Here is an 18,541-nt window from a genome sequence, read left to right on the forward strand (position 1 = left end):
CGGGGAGGCCACCAGCCTTCGCCCGGTGCCGTAAGGAGCTTGTGCCTCGTGCCTGCCCGCTCCCGGGCCGCCGGAGACTTAGCCAAAGCCTGGCGCGAGGAGGCAGAGCCAGACCCCGGCCCCCTCCTGCCCCCGGGGCACAGGACCCCGGCGTCCTGCGCTCCCGGCTCTCCCCCGACCCCGCGGCCGCCCCGGGACGGGCAGCACCGTGTGCCCGACCGGCCGCGGAGCTGGGGGGGTGCGAGCGGGGCTGCAGCGGGCACAAGCTCCCGATTTAACCACCTGCGGGATTAGTGGGGCAGCCTGACCTTAATCCCCCGGGGCACGCGGGGGGCTGGCGGGGCCCCAAGCGCCCGCTCTGCGACGCCCCGTCCCGACCACGCTGGCCCCAGCCGGCAGGTTCAGTCCCGGCTCTGTCCCCGTCGCGGCGTTTGCTCCGGGCCCCCACAGACTGGCTGTTGCCCCCAACAGGTCAGATTTTGTTCATACCCCGGCGCGCCAAACCCGGCCGCGCGCTGCAGCGCATCTCCGCAGAGGCCTTGGCACTCGGTGCACGAGTGAGCGAGGCCGGGTCACCACGCTGCGTTCCAGGCCTGGTTTTCACCCTCTCCAGCTGCCAGGCCGCAGCCTGGCAGGGCTCAGCCCCGTGGGGGCTGCAGGGGCAGCGGCAAAACCCGGCCCGGATTTCGTGCACTGGGCCGGAGCGGTGTCACATGTGCTCTTGTGCAAGGTCCCCGCCGGCGCGTGGCACCGGGGCAGGGTGGCAAAGGGCAGCAGCAGCGGGGTGAGCAGGGTCCCATGCTCGGCTCGGGGACCCAGCGTGACATTTCGGATGGCCTCCTGACATCATTTTTCCTCCCAAACACGCCCGGGCGGCAGCACGAGGTCCCAGCAGCACTGTTGGCTTTTCCCCCTGTTAAACGCCCTGCTATTTTGGGCGCAAACCCGTGACTTTTGGGGGCCGTGCCGTGCCGGGGCCGGGAGCAGGAGCCGGACGCCTGCGTTCCCGGCTCAGGGCCGCGGAGCAAAGGCCCGGGGGCTGCTCGGCCGCAGCGTTTGCAGCTCCGAGCGCGCTGCGTCCCCGCCGGGGTGGCAGGCTCGCGAGGCCGGCGTGCTCGATACACCCGCTGGCCCGGGGGCAAACAGGGCGCGGGGCGGTGCCGGCACCGAACCCCGCGAGGGGCGAGAGCCCCGGACCCCCCCCCCGGTGCTGCATTAACCCCCGTGGGGGCGAGACGCTGGTGCAAAAGGCAGCGCGGGCGCCGTGCGCGCCGCGGGGGCGCCCAAATCCGCRGGAGGGACCCCGGAGCCCCCTGCCCGCTCCCAGCCCCGCTTGCACCCGGAGGCGCTGGAGCAGAAGGTGTCCCCGCACCGGGCAGCCCGGGCACCTACCTGGCCGTGCCTGCGCCCCGGCCGCCGGCGAGCCGGTGCCTCACATCGCGGCACCCCGGCACGGCACCCGGCAAAGCCGATTAGGMGCAGCCGGCTTTAAGGGGCTCCTTCTCCTCCCGCCGCTCCAGCGCAGCCTGGCACGGAGCCCCCAGCCCTCCCAGCCATCCCCAGAAACCTTGGCGGGGGGGGAAAATCATTGAACCCCCCCCCAAAAAATTGCACCCTCCCAGCTACTGGCCCCACCGAGACACCGGCCGCCCCGGCTTGCAGCATCCGGCCCCGGCAGCCGAGCAAAGGGGGGCGCAGGGGGCCGCGGCGCTTCCCCCCCCGGGGCGCCGGGCTGCGAGGACCCCGGCAGCGAAGCCCCCCAAGCACGACAGCACACGGGGTGGGAAGGGTTCTGGCTGTATTGATTCGGGGAGGAAATACAGGCGGTAAATACAGAAGCTTCGCGGAGCGCGGAGCGGTGCGCGGGCTCGCCGGATCCGGCCGCGCGGAGGTCCCCGCTGGCGGAGGCGACGCTTCGGAGCGGGAGGCAGAGGGGGGGGACGCCGACGCCGGGCAGCTCACGCTGCCCCCCCGGGGCAGAGCTGGAGGCGGCGGGGGGCTGTTGCGAGCTTCCCCCCCAAAAAAAAGCTGAAATCTCCGCCGACGGCCGGATGGGCCCTCGCGGGGCGTGGGGGGGGGGGAGCTGCCTGTGCAGGGCCCCCAAAACCCCTTCCCTCGATCCCAAAATGCTCTTTCCTAGCAAACCTGTCCTGGACTAAGCACCCTCGTCCTGCCCCTGAACTGAGCTCCCGGGCTCCTGCCGCCGGATGGGAGCCGGACCCACGGCAGCCGGGAAAAGGAGAAGCAAAACCACCGCGGAGGACGGGGCGCCRGGCCGGAGGCACCCGCAGCCCACGCTGCTCTGCCGCGGGCTCCCGGCTGGTCCCAGGGCCCGGGGAAGCTTCCCGGGATTTCCGCTCGCTCTAACCTTGATGCCTCGCTGGGTGAGACGCTGCCGGACCGCGGCTCCCGGGGCGGCACCCTCAGCCTCTCCACACCTTCCTTAAGGCACAACTTGGCTGCTTAAAAAAAGAAAAAAAGGGGGGAAAGACGTCCCTCTGCCTGGGAATACATGGAGCGAGCTACCGGCCTTCCTGCCGGCGGCATGGAGCGGAGCAAGCGCAGGCGGACGGCAGCGAGGTAATGCCCACGCGGCCGCGGGGGGCCGCGAGCCCCCTGAGCCGGCCCTGCAGGGGAAGGAAAAAAAGCTAAAAATAAAAGAACCCCACAAAAAAAGAAGGAATTTAGGTCCAAATCCCCCCAAAAAAGGGTTGCAAAGGCCCTTTGCTCTCCTTGAGACAACGACCCTCCAAGGCACGTGCCCGCGAGCACGGCCGGGGTGACTCCCTGGGTTATGTCGGCGGGGGCTCGGCACCGCTGAGGATGGCTTTACTTCTCCTAGTCCTATATAAAAAGCTTTGGCAAAAAAAGATATCATCTACGGAGCTATTAAACTACGATCTGTTGCTGCATTGCTGCTCGGTAAACAATTCCTCGGTGTCTTTGGCTGAAGTTTTAAAAAAAGTTTGAAGCTGAAAAGCTTTTTTTGTTGTTTTTTTTTTATAGAAATAGATTTTTTTCTTTACAAAAAAAAAATCAAAGCATTTTTAGCATTTTTTATATATATATATATAAAATTCCTGCTATAGAAAACAAAAAAACCCAACCTCGGTTTTTGACTTTTTTTAAAGGAAAAAAAAAATTATTTTGCTTTGGGAAAAACTAGCTCGAGACGGCCAGGAAACATGGGAATGGCGCCACGGAGTTACATGATGCTGCAGTTTTGCGGAGCCTGAGCCTGGAAGGAAAGAGAGGAAAAAAGAAGAAAAATGCAGCGTTACTATCCGCTTGCTCCCGCTGCGGCGGTGGCGACAGGCAGCAGCGGCCAAGCGGGGACCCAGGGCACCCGCCGTGCTCTCGGCAGCCTTGCGCTCCACCACCGAGCACCGGGACCACGTGCAGCCCTGGCTCCCGTCCCGCCTGGCCCCGGCGGCACGTTGTGCTCCGGCTCCAGCCGGGATATTTATAGCACTGAAGTCAGAAATATGAGAATTAGCRGTAATATATGAGGGTAATAATATTGACGAGAAGAGCGCTAATCTGATAGCGAATGCCAAGCGCTGAAATATTCATGTTACCACCATTAATAACGCTTGGCCATGGTGCATTTGCCGCACCGGATCGGTAACCGTGGAGGATGACGGATACCCCGGCACGGGGCTGTCGGTGCCGCCGAGCACTTGCTGACGGTGGCACAGTGCCGGGCCAGCGAGGGGAAACTGTCCCCAGACGCTGCCCTGCGTCTGACGCTACGAGCCGCGTTCGAGCGGGACGAGCCGGTGGGGACGGGGTGTCCGAGTCCGAGCCGTGGGCTCAGCTGGGAGCGGGGGAAACGCCAAAGGCAGGACTCAAAGTGCCCGTGCGGCTTCGTCCCCTCCCTGCCCCGCTGCTGGGAGACGGGGGCCTCGCCGGAGCCGGCTTAGCCGATCGTCTCCGCTTGCTCCGGCATCCCAGCTCATCTCCTTRTAGCGAGGGACGTGAGCATATAGAGCTTATAGACCTCGTGCATGCCAGCAGATGCCCAGGGCAAGATGACAAGAGGAGGAAAAGACGGAGAGAGAAGAGACACCTGCAGCGTTGGCTTGTACGATGCAAGACCAGGAAAAAAAGACCTACCAGAGCAAGAAGAGTCCRTGCCCAAGGCTCAGCAGGGTCTGGAAATGGCACTAACCTGCCTACGGGGGCTGGAGCTCCCCAGGATGTAGGACCTGGTGACCAGGTTTTCCCCCAGGCTGCTGCTGCCGCCTCCGGAGCCGCCGACGCTGCGGTAGCTGCGGGTGACRGTCACGCTGGAGGTGGACGATCCCGAGGACATGGCGCCAATGCCGGCGTTCTGGCTTCCCGACTTCTCGGCCGGCTGGCCGCACGTGCCGCAGACAACCGTGCGCGAGCGCAGGTTGTATTCGCCGGGGTCGCCAGAGCCGCTGCAGCTGGCCTAAACGGGGGGAAACACAGATAAAAAGGGCCTTGAGTACCTGCCCGAGCGTCTTCCGGCTTGAGCGTCCCGCCCCGAGGACCGTGGCAGCACCAGCCGTGACCCAAGCGGGCTCTTCCCGCTGCTCTGCAGAGTTTTTATCCGTGCCCATCTTCAGCTAAGAGCATCCTCTTCCTTATTTCCTCTGAAGGGCRCAGCCCGTGTTGGCTGACTGCTTCCCGAGGGGAAACTCGCTCTTGGAAAGGATTCAACCCCCTGACAAATGGGCAGCGCTGGCCTGCGGGAGCCTGGCTCGTTCATCTAGAGATAATCAATATCCGTCTTGGCACGGCTCTTCGGATCCAGAGCAATTAGAAGGGAAGCTGATCATGGACCTCACGTCCAGCTCCCGCTACGCAAAGCCCCCGGGAGCTGCATCTGGCAGATTTTTCAGCAGCATCAAGGCGCACGGTCATGGAGACAGCAGYTCTCCGTGCAGGATTCCTGCAGGTGTCTCCTGTGCGGGACACAGATCTCCGCCCCCAGGGACGGGCTGGCGGGGGCTCCCATCGCTGCAGCCAGGGATGTTTGCTTTGATGCGGCGAGAAGCGGCCGCAGCTCCGTTTCTGGCACGCTGCCTGTTCTCTGCGCGCTGCCGTTCCCGGGCATATTTCAGCTCAGYGAGGGGAGCGATGGGCTGAGTGGAAGGACAAAGTCACCTCTGGATCTCTTCCAGAGCCCTGGTGAAGCAGAGAGGTTGGAGCAGCTGCCATTGGGAAGCATCTTCCATCAGTTTTCCACCATCCTGTCCTCCAGCTCTGGGCTCAGCCTCCCTCCCAGCTCCTCCATCTCTTCATGCAGCAGGTCAAGGTCCTTCTGGGTTGGAGATGCTTTYAGCTTGCCCCCACCACCAGCAAGGTCTGTAGAGCCCTCTTGGTGAGCAGGGATCTTTTCCAGGTGCCGGAGGTCTGCTGGCTTCTTCCATGTGGTTGTTTCCAGAGCACCCTTCCAGGTGCCTTCTCCCATAGGGTTTGATTCTGCATGGTGCTGAGCTGCCTCCCACCCTGATCCAAGCAGCAGAATGGGCCAGAAGTGCCCAGTTGGAGCTTGAATCTGGCATCCCTGTGACCGACCCCCCGGGCCCAGTGCTTTCCCAAGCGCGGTACTCACATGGTGATGGCGGTGGTGGATGCTGACTTCGTCATCCTCATCATCCTCGTCTTCGTCGTTGATGATCACGGTGCGGACCAGCTTCCGCATGGCCACCTCCTGGAGAGGACAGGAGAGGGGTCAGAGGACCGTGCTGCTTCGCCGCCTCGCTGGGCTGTGCCGCCCRGCTCCCCTTCCCGTGCCACGGTGCATCCCAGCACCACGCGGCCCGGCAGGGCCTCACCTCGCCGTTGGAGTTGATCAGGGCGGTCCGCAGGCTCTCCCCAGAGCCCCAGCTGCTCTGGGATTTCCACACCAGGTCGCTGGGGGGGCTGTGGGTCGCTCCAGCCCCCGAGGCCCAGATCTATGGAGAAAAGCAGAGAGAACGGTGATGTTGCAGGACAGATCCTGGTGATATGGGTCAGGCCCCCGGCAGGGCCATGTGCCAAGGAGCCTGGCTCCAACCCGAGCAATCGTATCCCTTGCTCCGCATCACCTCTGAGTGCTCCCAAGACCAATGGCCGGGCTGGGATTGGGGTCTTGGCTGATCCACCCCAGGAGCCCAGCGGGACCTTTGCTGGGTGGTGACTCACCGTGACTATCTGGCCAGCCTTCAAGGTGAACTTTGGGGGGAAGCGGTAGGTGATGGGGGGATCGTCTCCATTCTGCCGCTTGATCTGCCAGTTCCCCATCGCCTGGTCCTGCAAGAGGGAAAGCAGCAACCTTGAGACCTCCCTGTTCCTCCCCAGCTCGTCCCAGTTTGCCTCCCGCCCACGAGGTGAAGTGGGGCTGAATTACACCACTGGGGATCCAGCAGGCCCTGGGGATCCTCCCTGGAGGTAAACGCACCTCGTTGGACTTGTTCCTGAGACGGACGAATCTGCCCTCCAAGTCCACCTCCTCCACGCCGACACGCCCGCTCGTTCGAGCGTGATGGGAGAAGCTGGTCCGGCTCTCGCTGTCCTCGAGCTTCCTCTTCTTGGAGGAGCCCGGGGTGGAGAAGTGGATCCCATGGCCACGGGATCCTCCTTTTTGGGAAGAGGGGCTGGGAGACAGCCTCAGCCTGGGCAGGGGGAGAAGGCGAGATGGAGCTGGTGAGGATGAGAGAGCTGGGACCCGCACAGCCCGTCGGGGGACCTGGGCAGTGCCCCCACTCACCTCTCCTCCTCGCCCTCCAGCAGCTTGCGGTAGGCGTTGATCTCCATGTCGAGGGCCAGCTTGATGTCCAGCAGCTCCTGGTACTCGTCCAGCTGCTGCTGCATGCGCGCCCGCATCTCGGCCATCTCCCGCTCCTTGTCGGAGAGCAGGCGYCGGCTGGTCTCCCGCTCCCTGGCCAGAGCGTCCTCCAAGTCGTGCAGCTTCGCCTCCTTGGCAGCCAACTGTGCGAGAAGGGAGGTGAGGGAGGCTGCTCCATCCGGGGGCGTCCCCGGGAAGGGATCGGCTCGCAGGAAAGCCCATGGCCCCGGCTTACCTGCTTCTGCAGGTGGCTGAGCTCGGAGGAGAGGTTGTCGATGCGGATGCGGGTCTGCTGCAGCTCCTCGTGGGCGGCCCCCACCATGTTGCTGTTCCTCTCGGCCGACTGCTTGGCGTTCTCCAGCTGGAGGGCAGAGACGAGGCCTGTTAGCGTCCCGCTCCTGCGCATCCCCAGTCCCCTTGCCCACCGGCACCCCGAGGTGCAGAGGGGGAAAACGCAGAGCAGAGCCCCAGCAAGGGGCTGTGTGCGAGGAGGAACCCGGCACGCGGCTGCCCCTCACCTTAGCACCGTAGGTCTTCTCCAGTTCGTCCTTGTAAAGCTTAATCTGGGCCTCATGCTGGCTGCGCAGCTCCTGCAGGGCCTCGGACAGCTTGCTCTCGAACTCCCGCTGCCGCCCGTTGTCGATCTCCACCAGGCGGGTCTCGTGGCGGCGCTTGGTCTCCCGCAGCTCCTGGGGGCAGGACAGGGGACACGGTGTCAGCCTGGGAGACGGGATCAGGCCGGGGGGCCGCGATGCACGAGAGGGTCAGCCTGAGCTGGCGCATGGGATGGGCCTTCTGCACGGAGGCGTGAGCAGAGCCGCTAGCGGTTGCTCCATGTGTGCTTCCCGCGGGCTGGAGAGAGCCCTGCGTGGAGCAAGCACCGCTCCGATAACCACGGGAACCGGAGCGGCCCGTGGCAGCCCCGTGCGGCCAGCCGCCCACCTGAGCCCCGCTCACCTCGCTGTAGATGTTCTTCTGGAATTCGAGCTCTTCCTTGAGCGTCTGGAGCCGGTTCTCGGCGTCCACGCGGCGCAGCATCTCATCCTGCAGCTGCTTCTTGGCCTCGCTCAGGGCGCTTTCCAGCTGCGGGGAGGTGAGAGGAACCGTCACTGCTGGGTCCCGGGGACGGTGGCAGATGGCTTTGCCCCCCTGCCGGGGCTGTCCGGCTTTGGGCACAGCCCCGAAGCACCGGCTGGAAACCAGGATCCCTCCCTCCRTCCATCCCACCGAGGGGCCATCGTGGAGGACGGGGCACCCCAAAACGGCGGGGGAAAGGGCTGCTGCCGCTCACCTTGGCCACCTGCGCCCGCAGGTCCCGCACTTCGCTCTCCAGGTTCCTCTTCTCCCCCAGGGCCGTGGAGAGCGCGGCCTCCTTGGAGTTGAGCAGGGCCTCCAAGTCCTTGAGGCGCGCCTGGGCGGACAGCAGGTCCCCTTCCTTCTTGGCATTCCTGCAACGCAGCGGAGACGGCGCCCGTGAGCGGCCGGCGGCGGGGAACGGCGCTCCGTACCCCGGACCGAACAAGGGCGCGCAGCACCGGGGATACATTTAACCCCGGCGGGGGAAGAGATGCAAGACCGCAACCAGTTCACGGACCCGCCGAGGGCACYGCAGCCGGCCCAGCCTCGCCGCTTCGGCCGCCGCAAACCAGACCCGTGCGTGGCGTGGAAACGCCGGCGGAGGCCGCGACGCCCGGGCGCGATCCGCGTCCCGCCACGGGGCCCGTCTGCACCCGCTAGAGGTCAGTGCGCACCAGGCGCGCGCCAGTCCGGCGCCGCCGCGGCTGCCGGAGCCCCGCGGGCCTCTCGCGGGCAGGATGAGGCCGGGGCTGGTGCAGCGAAGGTGCTGGAGCAGCACAAAGACGGTACTGAGCGCAGAGGCTCAGCCGCCCCTCTGGATACAGACTCGGTCGCTGCTTCAGCTCTCCTGGCCTCGCCGCTCTGCAACCCCGGCGCCGCCTCCCCACCTCGTGCCTCAGTTTCCCCCGGCCGGGGGGGGTTGCGCAGCTTTTCCAAGCCCTCCAGCAGCAGCAGATCAAGGCTGCTCCCGGATAGCCCCAAACCTGCTGGAGCCGGGGAATTTTATCCAGCTCAAARCCACCCAAACGCAACCCGACGCTATTTTGGGGGGGCCCTATAAAAGAGGAGGCTCTGCCGTAGCCAGGAGCCCACCCCGCTTTCGGCAACCCCGGCCGCCGGCTCGGTGCGCGTTCCTGGGACGGGCAGCGAGCGCCCGAGCCATGAGATCACGGGTAAAAATACTGGCCGGGGGGGGGGGTTGGTAGCCCGCTTGGCCCAGGCGGCAGGAGAGCAGCAGGATCAAGCCCCGGAGCAGGGTGGGATCCATGCCCAGCCAGGGAATCCCGGCAGCGAGACGGGCCAAGGCCATGCTGCGTCCGCGGGGCGGCCAAGGCCACGGAGGCCCTGCCGCCTCCGGGCCATGGGAATGGGAAACCCCGGGACAAGCCGGCCACCCCGGCCAGACCTTCTTTATGCTCCTTTTCGGGAAAGATGGATACTCCCACATTTCTTTCCGAGGAAGGCAGCCCTGGTCTCCCGCGCTGGAGCCCGGCAGGCGCCTGCCAGCCCCGGCGCTCCCGCGCAACCCGCTCCTCCTCCCGTGCCAGTGACTCACGGCACAAAAATGCCAGCGGCTCCCAAGCCCCCGCGCTCGCCGCAAGCGCCACCGGAGCCGGCAGCGGCGCGAGGAGCCGGGGTTTGATCCCCGACACCCAGGCTGGAGCGGCCGCCAGTTTGGGAGCAAGGAAAGGYGCAGGATTCGGCCCCGGGCACCGAGAGGCAGGCGGGCGAGGAAGCGCGTTTCGAAGCCGAGAGCCCGACCCGCTGCTGCGGCGCAAAACCCTCGAGGAACAACCGTCTCGAGAGAAAACGTGGAGGGGAAAAGGGGCCTCAAGACGTTTTATTTTTAGCTTTTAAAAGCAGGAAAGGGGGGGGGAAGGAAAGAAAAAAAAAAGAAAGAAAATTGCGGCGGCGCTGCCAGAAAATCCCAACGTTAATGGAAAGTTGGACCTGCTCGGCCTCACCCGCTGCCGGCGCATCGTCGGGAGCCGCCGCGGCACGACGGGGCTGCCCCGGCGGGCGGCTGCCGGCCGGCGTGTCGCGGCTTGGGCAACGCCGAGCTTTGCAAACTGGAAGGGGACCAAGGCGCAGGCACGGAGGCAGCGGGAGAGCCGGGCGTTGCCCTCCGCCGCCGCCTCCGAGCTGCTGGCTCCAAACTCCACCCCAAAGTGCCAAGCTGGGCTGAGCTCCCCGGGAGCTCGCGGGCTCGCGCTGGCTCCCGCGGTCCCRTTTAAAGCCTTTTCGCTTGTCCGCAACCCCCCCAGCGACTGCRGTTTCTCGCCTTGCTGCCAGCGAGCCAAAAAAAAGGCAGCAGCCCGCTCCGAAGCAACCTGGTCGCGTGCCAGGGGGACGGCTGTGCCGGGAAAGCCTTAGGAAACACGTACGGGTTGGGAAACTGAGGCAGGGAAAGGCGCAGCGCCAAGGTTTGGCACGGATACGTTTGCGAGGAGGAGCCCTGCACCGCCCCGGCTWGGGCTCGCTGCTCTGCACCGCGCTGCCTCTGGCACTGGGGGTCATTCCCAGCACCAGGAATTGTCCCCAGTCCCAGCATGGCTCCGACAGCGGGGCTTTCCCGTGGGTGCTCGCAGGCCCGGGTTCCCCCCAGGACAAGAGGCAGCGACTGCAGGAGGAAAGGCGGGCTGGGAAAACCTCGGYGGTGGGGCAATGGGAATGTGGCAAAGCAGCTTCTCCCAGCTCCTGACTCATCCGTGCCGCTGCGCTCGGCAGCGCCTTTGCCAAATCACCAGGATAAACATCAGCCGGTCTCCTAGCAGGGGAGCTGTAAATAGCCGGCGAGGGGAACATCTGCACGGAGCCAGCATCCTGCCGGGGCACCAAAACCCGCGCCAGACGGTGCCCAAGGCCGCGGGGAAACGGCCCCCACCCAGCCAGCGCGGGCGGCTGCGGCAAAGCGCCGTCCCGGGGCCGGCGCCGGCCGGAGGAGCCGCGCCGCACRCTCCCGGCACGCTCGGCCCCCCCGGGCCGCCCGGCGCAGCGCAAACAGCCACTTGGCATCTCTTAAGAGCTGAGGTTCGCCCGCCCGAAATTGGGATCCGGTCTTTTGCTCGCGTGCCGAARATGAACCAGAACGGCTCCATCGCTGCAAGCCAGAAGGACAAAACCGGACCCGACAGTGTGACGCCGGCAAAGGAGGGACGTTGCGGCCGGTGCTGGGAGCTGCCTGGCCTGTTGTTCCCAAAACCAGGGTCATCCCTGACTCTTCCCAAACCCCATTGCCAGGATGGGAGCTGCAGGCACGTATGAGCGTCCAGCACAGCGGTCACGCGCTGCCGGCAATCCGCCACAAATATTCCCCACGGAGGGGTCTGAGCTGGAAAAGGGGGTTTCGCCGGCTCCGGAGGGTGTGAGTCGGCTCCCTGGGGCAGGGCGCTTGGAGCCGCCGCGGCTCTCCGGGTCCAGGCGGTGCTTTTGCAGGACAAGGGGCAGGATTGATCCTCYGTGGTCGCGTGCCGCAGCGCGGAGCAAGAGGAAGATAAAAGTGCAGCTTCGCAGCTTTTCCTGCCGGGATTCGACACGTCGCGGGTAGGGACTATAAACGTGGCTTAAAAAAAAGGGAGCTGAGTCACCCGTATTAATCACGTCCTTGGGACCCGGAGCGCCGGGGYGGGGGGAGGCAGCCGGACGCTCGCGTTTCGCCGGGACTCGGCAGCAGCTGCTGCCGCGGCCGCCCTGGCAGGGAGCGGCCGAGGAAAAGCAGGCATGCAAATCCCGGCCTGCGGACGCGGGCCCGGCAGCCGGGAATGTGCTGCCCCCATGCAAATGTCGGCGCTTTGCTCCTTTCGACCCTTTGCACGTGYGTGTCCCGGGGGCTGGCGGCCGTCTCCGGATGCAAAGCTGCCCCGTGCAAGGTCCCGGAAAGCAAAGAGGAGGCTGCTCCGAACCGTGGCTTACAGGTACCGCCGTCCCGGCTGTGCCGAGCGCGAGGAGCGTCGCTCCGACCCGCTGCAAGAAACGGGCTGGTGCAGCCGGGGCAGGGTCGGGAGAAGGCGGCGACGACCCGAGARAGGGCAAAGCAAGCTCAAGGTCTCCCCTTTCCTGCCCAGAGCAGCAGTGAAGACGCAGCTCACCCCGTTTTCCATAAATCTGGGTACGCAAAGCTGCCGGCCGGCCAAATTTGCCTAAGAAACAAAGGGGGAATTGTTGGATCCAGCTGCCACCCATCTCGCAGGGAACAAAAGCGTTCGCTCTCCCGGCCGGCGGAGCCGAGCCCGAGCAGATAAAGGCAGCCGAGGTATTTACATGGCCACAAGGCCGGCGCCTTGTTTGCACGCATCGGAGGGGAGGCAGCGCCGCCCGCGCCGGCGGCCCCGTTCGCCYGCTTCGGGCTGCCGGCGTGAGTCACCACCGGCCCAGCGAGCGCTCGGCCGCGCCGCGTCCCCAAACAGGGACGGCAGGGCAGAGGTGTCCCCGCTGGGATGGCGGCGAGGCTGAGCGCATCCCTCCGAAGCRCGGTTTATCCCGCATCGCCGCTCCGGGGCTGGACCCCCACCCGCACCAGGGGTTTCTCCCCTCGCGCAGCATCGCTCTGCARACGAGGCCGCTCGGGAGGCTTCGGCCTCGCCGTCCGCTCCCTCGTCCCCGCGTGGCGGATGCAAGGGAAATCACGGCCCCGGAGCTCTTTGCACCGCAGCAGCGGAGCCAGAGGCGGGTTGCAAAAGCAGCGCCGCGCGCTAGTCGGGACACGCACGCCGCGTATTCGCTCCTCTGCCCTGAAAACCGGGGCTCCGGCTCTGCCCTGGCCTGCAAGAGCCGCTTCGGCAGCATCGCGCCAGGGTGCAGCGCCGCGCTCCCCCCCGGCACGCGCGCGCGGCAGGAMGGAAGGGGCAGGCGAGCGCCGGAGCAGCGGGCCGCGCGGGGGCACGGCAAAGCCCCGCGGCGGCCGCACCCTGCGCCGGCCCGAGGACGCGCAGCTGAGCGTGAGTCATCGCGCCGGCTCGCCCGCGCCCCGATGCTCCGAGTCCCGTCCCGAACCCCACGGGTTTTGCTTGGACTCACGTGACTCGGAGCTGGGGCTTTAACGGGGAAAGAGCATCGCCAAAACTGCTATTAAATAAAATCCCAGCAAACTGGCAGCGCCGAGCGCAGCCTCCGGCCAAGCGCTACGGCTGGGATAGATTAAGCTTCGCGGGAGGACCCAGCCCTGCCGTCGAAGCCAGGAGACGCTGCCGAGAGCTGCGAGCGCAAGAGCTCGGTGGCATTAAGGCCACCCCGGTGCGGCTTCGTTTTGCAGCAAGAAGCCCGGTGGCACCAGAGGCTGCAATCGCCCAAGCGCTTCGAGAGCTCTCTGCTATCAGCAAGGCTCTTCTGGGCCGCTCGCAGCCGGGATGCAAAAATGCAAAAGCTTTCGGAGAGCCGTCGCTTAAAGCGGTCGCTCCTAGCTCCCGGCTCCGTCGCCTCTTTGCACGGACGCGGCRCCAGCACCTGTAACGCTGCAACCCTGCACGTTAAGCAGGGTAAAGTGCAGCCGTTGGGCACCCGCCGTCTCCCCGCCGGAGCCGTTAGGGGACTTTGTCCTCGCCGCTTTGCACTTCTCGGATCCGCAGCTTCCGCCGCCGCAGCCCCAGCGGCCTGAGCTGCAGCGAGGAGCACGGCGAGCGAGCCGGCACCGCGCGGGCTGCGAGCTTTCCTCCGCACGGAGCGGGCGGATAAAGAGGGACTGGCCGCCGGGCTCGTACGGAGACGCGGGGCAGAGCGGGGAGCTGCGCCCGCGGGCTGCGCTCGCCTTCGCTTTCCTTTGCGGCGCGCGAAGGAAATCGGTTTGCGAGCGGCAGCGGAGGCCAACACGAAAGACGGCGCCGAGTCAGGAGCCCGGCGACGGCAGCGTCCTGCCCCCGGCTCGGTTTTGCGGCGTCTCTGCGGCTTCGTTTCGTTACCCATCCTGCACCCAGCTCCCCTCTCCCGASCGTCCGCAGCCCACAGCAACGGGCTGCGAAACCCTCGCGGCACCGCGCCGGGGTTTCTCCGGGGCAGCCGAGAGCCGGGCTTCGATGTGGCCGCCTCTCGGCTCGCTCCTGGCCCGAAGCGAGACAGCCGTGGCCGCGAAGCCGCGCCAGCCCGCCGCCCCCGGCCCCGGCCCGCCGCAGTTGTTCGGCCGCACACTGAGGCCATTGAGCCGGCAGCGGGACAGAGCCGGGGCAGGTGGGCGCGTGACGGCTATGTATAGYGCCGGGGCTCACGCGGCCTCGGCAGCAGGGGATCCAGCGCCGCAGCACGGGGCAGGAACATGCCCGGAGAGAGGCGCAAACAGGAGGGGAAAAACGTTTCCTGCAGGGAGCAGAGCGGGGACGGTGCCCGGAGCGGCCCCGTCCCGGCTGCTCCCTGCAGCRCCTTGCGCAGCCTGAGCTGGCTCGGGCACGCGAGAGGCCCCCAGCTTCATTTTGGGAGTGCTCCGGCGGCTTCCTCCCATCCCGGCTGCCAGCAGCAGGGGAGGAATCTGCCGCTCCCGAAGGGCAYGGATTTAGCAAAATAAGGAGCTGGCAGAGGCGCGGGGCGCCCCGGCCCGGCCGCGCCGCCCTCCTCGCGCGCCGGGAGAGCCGCGGCGAACGGCTCCGCGGGGCCCCGACGCTTAAGCGTTAACGGGATCCAGGCAGCCGAAATGACGTGCGCGAGTCTGAAAAACGCTCGAGGCAGCGAGYGCCGCCGGGGCAGGCCGGGAGCCGCCGCGCCGGGAGCTCCGCGGGGCATGGCTGCGTCCCCCGGCCGTGCCGAGTGGCCCACCCGAGCCGAAACCGGCCCCGTTTGCCCCGCTGCGCCCTGAGATCGCTTCTGTTTAACCCCCCCATTAAAAGGGGGCTGAAGGCCCTTGGTCTACCGGGGCGGATCCCCGCGGGAGAAAACGTTCGAAGCAACAGGATTCCTCTCGTTTTCCCCCGCGAGAAGGACGCGGAGCAGACGGGGTCCCCGCTCYGGGAGTCAGCGTTTCCAGCAGAAAAGGGGCTGGATGCTCGTTTATGCCGGAGTTTGGTTTAAGAGGGGTCCGCGGGGCGGCAGGCATTGGGCACCGCGGGGTCCCGGCCCGGCGTCACCCGCCGCCTTGCACAATCTGCTCTTTGTTTGCTCTCCAAGGGCAGATCCTCCTCGGAGCCAAAGCGGTTTTTTTCCCCCCGGGAAAGATTTCTATGAGATCTAGGAGAGGGGAGGCGGGGGTGGGGGGGAACYGTCCCAGCGGTTTGAGGTTTCTCCCCCTGCAAAACGTTCCAGCGGAGCCGCGTGCCGTTCCGGGAGGGGGGGGGGAGCCCCCGCGCAGGCGAGCTCCTCRCGACCCGCTCCCAAGGTCACCACAAAACCCTGCGGCGGGCCAAATCCACCTGCGCTAACCGCGGTCGGCTCCGGGCAGCCGGGATTCGCCGTGGGGTTAAGCCCCAGACCGCCGACGGCAACTCGGTTGGGTCCCTACGATGCTTCTCGCTTCCCGAGCCCGCAAAGGCGGCCGATTTTTCCTCATTAAAGCCGGGAATGAGATCCGGGCCTGGGGAGGAAGAGGCGATGCCAAGCCACCGGCTTAATCAGGTTAGGGGCTGCAATTCAGGAAGCCATCGCTCATCAGCGGAGCCGCTAACGAGAGCCTGGTTCCTGTTTCGGAGGCGAGAGGCGTCTGTGCCGGCAGGGAGTCGCCCCTCGCCCGCCCRCGGGGCGCCGCGAACCTCCCGGCTCCTCCGCCCGGCCCCACAGGCCATCCGTGCCACCCCGCTCCGGGCATTTTGGAGCGAGTCCCCGCGGCTGCCGACGGGTCCCGGCCTGCCGGTGCCTTGGCCGCGCCGCCCCGTCTCACGGGCAGCGCTCCGGGCACCGGCATCGCCCCACGGGGAGCCCAGCGGAGCCAGGTGAGCGATGCATCGCTTCGCTGCCGCCGTCCCTCATCCCAGCTTTTCCGAGGAGGCAAAGCTCCGGGCGGCGCCGGGCGGGTGCCGTGCCGACAGCGAGCCCCCCGCCCTGCCCGCCGGGACAACCCGCGGCGGGTGCAGCGCTGCCGGCCACCGATAAGGCCCCGCCGGAGCTGCCTGGAGCCCGGGAGATACCCGGGGCGCTTCCGCCCGGGGTCGAGGAGGGGAAGGCGGCGAGCGGGAAGGAGCCGAGCGGTTCGGCAGCCGCTTCCGAGCTAGGCGAGGCGCACGGAGGCGGGAGAAGCCGCCYGGCGCTTGTGCCGTGCCGAGACGCTCTCCCGATGCCGCTGCGAGGATTTCTGGGGTCGGGAAGGGGCCCCAAAGCCATTCCCCGGGGAACCGGGCGCAGCCCGACTCGTCCTTCCATCTCGCGAGCCGTGACTCAGAGGTGATTCAACACGTTAAAACGCCTCCGTGCTTCGGCAGCGGCGATCCCAGCCCTGCTCTCCGAAACCCGCGGTCCGAAAAGCCAGAGAAACTAACCTCCAGGCGCGAGCTGCTCRCTGGGAATCCCCTCAAATCAAGGTGGTTTTTTTTTCCGCCCCCAAAAGGGTATTTGTCAGCGTTAGAGGACAACCGCAGCGAGATCTAGGAGCGCGCGGCGTCGCGGGAAAAAGCGCTCGGAGCCAGCGCCGGCTGCGGGCCGAGCATTTTTTCTGGCGCGCGGCTCTCGAAAGATCGCGGCCGAGATAGATAGATAGCTCGGCGCTCGCAGGCGGCAGCGAAAGCCTTCGGGCGGCCCGGCCGGGCGCTGCCCCTCGTGCCGCCAGCTCCCGAGCCCGGCGCCTTCCCGGAGCCGAGCCCGGCCGGYGGGCGGCCGCCTCGCGGCTCCCAACGCGGCACGGAGGCGAGGGAAACAGAAAGCTAAATATAAAACGCCGCATGGTTTTCAAAGACAGCTGTGAACGGCTGCGCAGCCGCCCGCTTCCCAGTAGGTAGATTATTTACGGCATGTTCCGCGCAAGTTAATTTTAGCCTCGTTAGTCTCTCGATAGCGACGCAAAACGAGGTGCGCGGAAGAAGAGGTAAAAGATCGAACGGAGGAAGCCAGGGTCATCCCGCCACTGCCCAGCCCGAGCTGGAGCCGGAGAAGGGAGGGAACCGCCTGCGGGTTTCTCGGAGCGGGCCCGGGGCTCGCGGGCCGCTGCTGCTCCACGTCGGCGGAGGGGAAGCCCCGGGCCCCGCCACCACGGCCCYGGCAGCTCCGCGTCCTCAGGGGACCCGGACGTCGCCGGAGCATCTCCGACTCCGTGGCAGGGGGACGCTGCACCGCAGGGACAGCCTGGCACAGGCAGGGTTAAGGCAAAAAAAACCCAGAGCAGCTTCTTTAACCACTGCCAAAGACAGCAGAGGAAAATAGGACGAGCAGGAGAGATCTGTAGGCAGGACAGAGCCAGCTGGCTGGCACCGCTTCCCAGTTTGTGCCGGATTGCAGTTAGGAATAGCTCCAGGATGACGAATTCGGAGGGGCCGGAGCCCAGGGCTTGGCCCCCACGTCGCCCAACCCCTGCCTAGGAGCACAGCCGCGTCCGAGCGGCCCCGGCCCCGGCGTCTGGCCGCTCCGCTCGCGGATCCCGATCCAAGGGCACCGGGGCCGCCCGCGCGAACATGGCGCCAGGGCTGCTGGCGGGAGGTGGGAGCGCCGGGATGGCTCCCCCTCCTCCGGCGGTCCCCGCTGCGGGCGCTCCTGCCCCGGCCGCGTCACGGGTTTCCCCTTTCCCTGCCTCCCCCCCGCCCGGATCGCTCCTTCCTCCCGCCCGGCTCCCGCGTCCTCGCCGCCTGCCAAGCGTGACGACAGCGCTCGCCCGGGCCCGCGGCCTCTGCCGTTCCCGGCTCGGGCGCGGGCGGAGGAGCCGGCAGCGCCCGACYGCCGCGGTCCCCGCTCCGGCACTCACCGGGCTTTCAGCTCCTTGTGCTCCTCCCGCACTTTGCTCAGCTCCAGCTGCAGCCGGGCTCTCTCCTTGGCCACCGAATCCAAGGTCTTGCGGGCGTCCGCCAGCTCCGACTCGTAGGCGGCCTTGATGCCCGACACCTCGCGGCTCACCACCTCCTCGGACTCGGTGATGCGGAGCCGCAGGCCGGCGTTCTCCAGCTCCAGCGAGCGCACCTTGTCGATGTAGACGGCCAGGCGGTCGTTGAGCTCCTGCAGGTCCTCCTTCTCCTGCAGGCGGGTGATGCGGGTGGGCGACAGCGGGGTCCCCGCCGCCCCGCTGCGGGTGCTCCTCTTCTGCGAAGGCGTCGCCATGGGGCCCGGCGTCGAGGGCACGGCACGGCACGGCACGGCACGGCACGGCAAGCGTCCCACGCCACCCGCCCAACTGTCTCGGCTGCTCCCGGCTGCCTGAGCGGCTTGCTTATATGCCAGCTGCGCTGTGCGCCGCGAGGCGGAGCCGCGGGGAGGAGGAGGAGGAGGACGAGGAGGGTGGGGTTATCCGAAAGCGGGGAGGACGCGGCCCGCTTGCGTCAAGCAAGGCCTTTCCTCGGGAAAGCATCCCTGGGAAAAGCGGGCCGCGGGAGAGCGGCCCCCCCCCCCCAGCGTGCAGCCTGCCGCGAGCCCCCCCCTCTCCTTGCCCACTGGGGACCCACGTGCACGGGGGGGGCGATTCCCCTGGTCGCGTGGGGTCGTGGGATTTTCCCGGCCGGGGGGATGCGCCGGGATGGGGCAGTGGGACCCCCGGCTCCCACGGCAACCCTGCGTCCCCGCGCCCCCGTGCCGGCACCCCGCAGCGGGCTCCCACGAGCCTCCCACTGGGCAGAGCTC

The 18,541-nt window shown here is 66.9% G+C and overlaps 1 protein-coding gene across 1 annotated transcript; it reads right to left on the minus strand.

The window, feature by feature from the left end:
* Positions 1 to 3,083: 3,083 nt before the first annotated feature.
* On the minus strand, positions 3,084 to 18,296 carry LMNA (lamin A/C). Its single transcript, XM_026073838.1, has 12 exons — positions 17,676 to 18,296; positions 8,091 to 8,247; positions 7,757 to 7,882; positions 7,318 to 7,488; positions 7,035 to 7,160; positions 6,722 to 6,942; positions 6,413 to 6,626; positions 6,157 to 6,264; positions 5,808 to 5,927; positions 5,585 to 5,683; positions 4,172 to 4,435; positions 3,084 to 3,238 (listed from the first exon to the last, which is right to left on the minus strand). Exons 1-12 carry the CDS (start codon positions 18,023 to 18,025, stop codon positions 3,206 to 3,208), a joined length of 1,989 nt encoding a protein of 662 aa, XP_025929623.1. The 5' UTR covers positions 18,026 to 18,296; the 3' UTR covers positions 3,084 to 3,205.
* Positions 18,297 to 18,541: the final 245 nt, after the last annotated feature.

Source organism: Apteryx rowi, unplaced genomic scaffold (assembly GCF_003343035.1).
Source record: "Apteryx rowi isolate R43461 unplaced genomic scaffold, aptRow1 scaffold_379, whole genome shotgun sequence".
NCBI classification, from domain to species: Eukaryota; Metazoa; Chordata; class Aves; order Apterygiformes; family Apterygidae; genus Apteryx; species Apteryx rowi.